Here is a 2,500-nt window from a genome sequence, read left to right on the forward strand (position 1 = left end):
TGGAGAGGCTTTGGTCATTGGATTTGACGGTACAGCGGCAGGACTTCTTTTCTCGCGCATCCGTTTTATTGCATCCTTTATCTGTCAAGTCATAAAATCAATAAGTAAACAAATAAATAAGGAAAGAACAGAATTATTAAATAAATTCATTTATTAATAGTCAGAAAAGCAAAAAGCAGCAGCAAAAAGTTTTGAGCAAAGGCAAATATCCATCTACAGAAGAATATAAAACCAAGAACAATGAACTGAAACTAGTCCTTCTAAGTGTCTCCGACATATAGCGATATTTCTTGTTTACAAACATTGACGTGACAATTTTTTTTTTTTTGGTATTCAAATTTGCCAACCACGGAATAAAAGAAGTCATTAGGGCCGTTTATACGAGAGAAAATAAGCCGTGGCTTACATAAGACGCTAACACCCCGTATAAAAATGGTACAAAATCTACGTTCACGGCTTTCGCAAGCCGCGGCTTATCCTGGCCTCGGAGTTTACATTCGTATAAATAGTTCCTTCCGCGTATTATGTACGCCGCGGCCAGAGTAAGCCGCGGCTTATTTTCTCTCGTATATACGGCCCTATTGTTTCAACAGCCAATTAGGTTCTGGTTGGCATATTAACAACAGTGGATGAGGTCACGAGAAACATCGCTATAAGGGGCTCGAGAGTTTATCTGCATTGCGGAACATCAATGATGATCGCGCTTATTTTGTATTCAATTTCTTCCGTACTTTTAAATTTGCCAGTCAATAAGGAGAATCAATACGTTTAAAAGAAAACCAGGAAGCTCCAAGTGAATTAGGGCTCCTGAAGAAGAAAGAGGTCTGCATCTCTTCCAATAGTTTGACTCTCTATTTACAGCTTCGGACACCACAGGAGGTAAAGTCCGCCGCAAACGCGAGAAATAAGCTACGAAAAACGCACTGCCAGACACAGACACTTTCTCCAGTATGCGGGAACATTTTGGTAAAAAATATATATACATATACGCTCCGCGAGGCCGCGAAAAATAGTCAATCGTGAGAATCTGCCGAGTTTAAGCACTAAACGATACGTATGCCAGCACATTATCATTTTAACTCCCAAAGCACAGATTGCTACAGACAAAACAGAAAACAATATTCGACCAATATTTACAATAAATAAGCAGCAGAATTTGGTTTCTTACCTTTTTATTTAGCAAACAATGGAAAATAAAAATCATAAGCCCCTGTAGAGAATTGGCGATGGCAAAAATGTACTTGAAAGCGATAGTAGCTGAATTGAAGGCAAGGAGTCCGAACAGCCACGTGATTCCAAGCAAAGGAAGAATGACCGCAGAGGCCTTGACACCAACTTTGACTTTCTCTATTTGTGTCTTGTTTTGAAGGTGTCTCGTGCCCATCATTTGACGAATAACTAAGATGAATACCACGATATTTACCTGTGAAAGGGACAGTTCACAATCTATTAAAAGTGTGGCCTTTAGATCTTATATGGGATGGCAAAGTCTTCGAACTTTGAGCTACATCTAGTTTCTACAAAATTTGAGGAGGGGGGAATACACTATGATCCAATGAATCAATCAATCAATCAATCAGCGAATTCCTCAATCAACGAATCAACAAATTCCTGAATGAACTTATGAAAAAATGAATAACTGACTGAACGAGTAAAATGAATTTATGACAGAATGAACTGAAGGAACGAACGAAATGAAATCATCAAAGAATCAATGATTTACTGATTGACAGACTGAATGAATGAATAAACGAAAGACTGTATGAACGCAACCATCTAAGCCTAGTCTTCATTGGCGATCCAAGGATAAGCATAAGAAACTTCGTGCTATGTTGGGGACACCCCCAACATAGGCACAGGATCATACGAATGCGCAGAACGTAATTTGCGACCATTCCCTCTCGTCCCAACACTCATTTAATCGATTGGCTCACAGTCTTACGCTCATGTGCTCACTTAAAACAACACCATCATAAGAATAAGCATATGATAAGCATAAGAATAACCACAATTAGCGTTCTTATGAGTGTCGGCGGCTTCCTCACTAGCGCATGCGCGTTCTTGTACTTATCGCTTGCGTCTCTTGTGAGAACCACGCTTCCGTTTATAAGAAAGAGGAGGCTAGCTGTGAGCGTTCCATATGTATTCTTAGATTCATATCGTAAGGAATTTTTACTGACCAAAATGACGGTTATTGCAGGTGCAATAAAAGCCCATATTAGTCCGCTGGAAACATCAAGCCAGCACGCGTGCGCGTTACCATACCCCACAGCTTGTGTAGTGGCTAACGAGATGGCGACGATGATGGCTGGAAAACCTGTTTTAAAAGAAGGGAAATCATCGTGTTATAGTGATTTAGAATCACAGAAGCGGCAATTGAAGGTTTTGTTGTTTGCAAAAAATCAATGGATTGCTTTTTCCGGCTACTGAGTAAGGAACAGTTATCAAGCACTGACAGTACTTAGATATTTCTGATTAGCACGGACCATCATATGGAAGC

At 39.9% G+C, this 2,500-nt stretch overlaps 2 protein-coding genes across 2 annotated transcripts in view; both read right to left on the reverse strand.

Annotated features, from left to right (window-relative positions):
- LOC138046081 (matrilin-3-like) overlaps positions 1-2,500 on the reverse strand; it is a 131,656-nt gene that overhangs the window by 79,844 nt on the left and 49,312 nt on the right. The gene's annotated exons all lie outside the window — the stretch shown is intronic.
- The window catches only part of LOC138044716 (adhesion G protein-coupled receptor L4-like), a 41,513-nt gene that overhangs the window by 3,858 nt on the left and 35,155 nt on the right, over positions 1-2,500 (reverse strand). Inside the window, exons 14-16 of the mRNA XM_068891151.1 lie at positions 2,181-2,317; positions 1,169-1,423; positions 1-81 (exon numbers count right to left, since the gene is read on the reverse strand). The exon at positions 1-81 is cut by the window's left edge and continues 40 nt beyond it. Coding sequence (XP_068747252.1) covers positions 1-81; positions 1,169-1,423; positions 2,181-2,317 — 473 coding nt within the window. The remainder of the gene's footprint in view (positions 82-1,168; positions 1,424-2,180; positions 2,318-2,500) is intronic.

This window comes from Montipora capricornis, chromosome 4 (assembly GCF_036669925.1).
Source record: "Montipora capricornis isolate CH-2021 chromosome 4, ASM3666992v2, whole genome shotgun sequence".
Lineage (NCBI taxonomy): Eukaryota > Metazoa > Cnidaria > Anthozoa > Scleractinia > Acroporidae > Montipora > Montipora capricornis.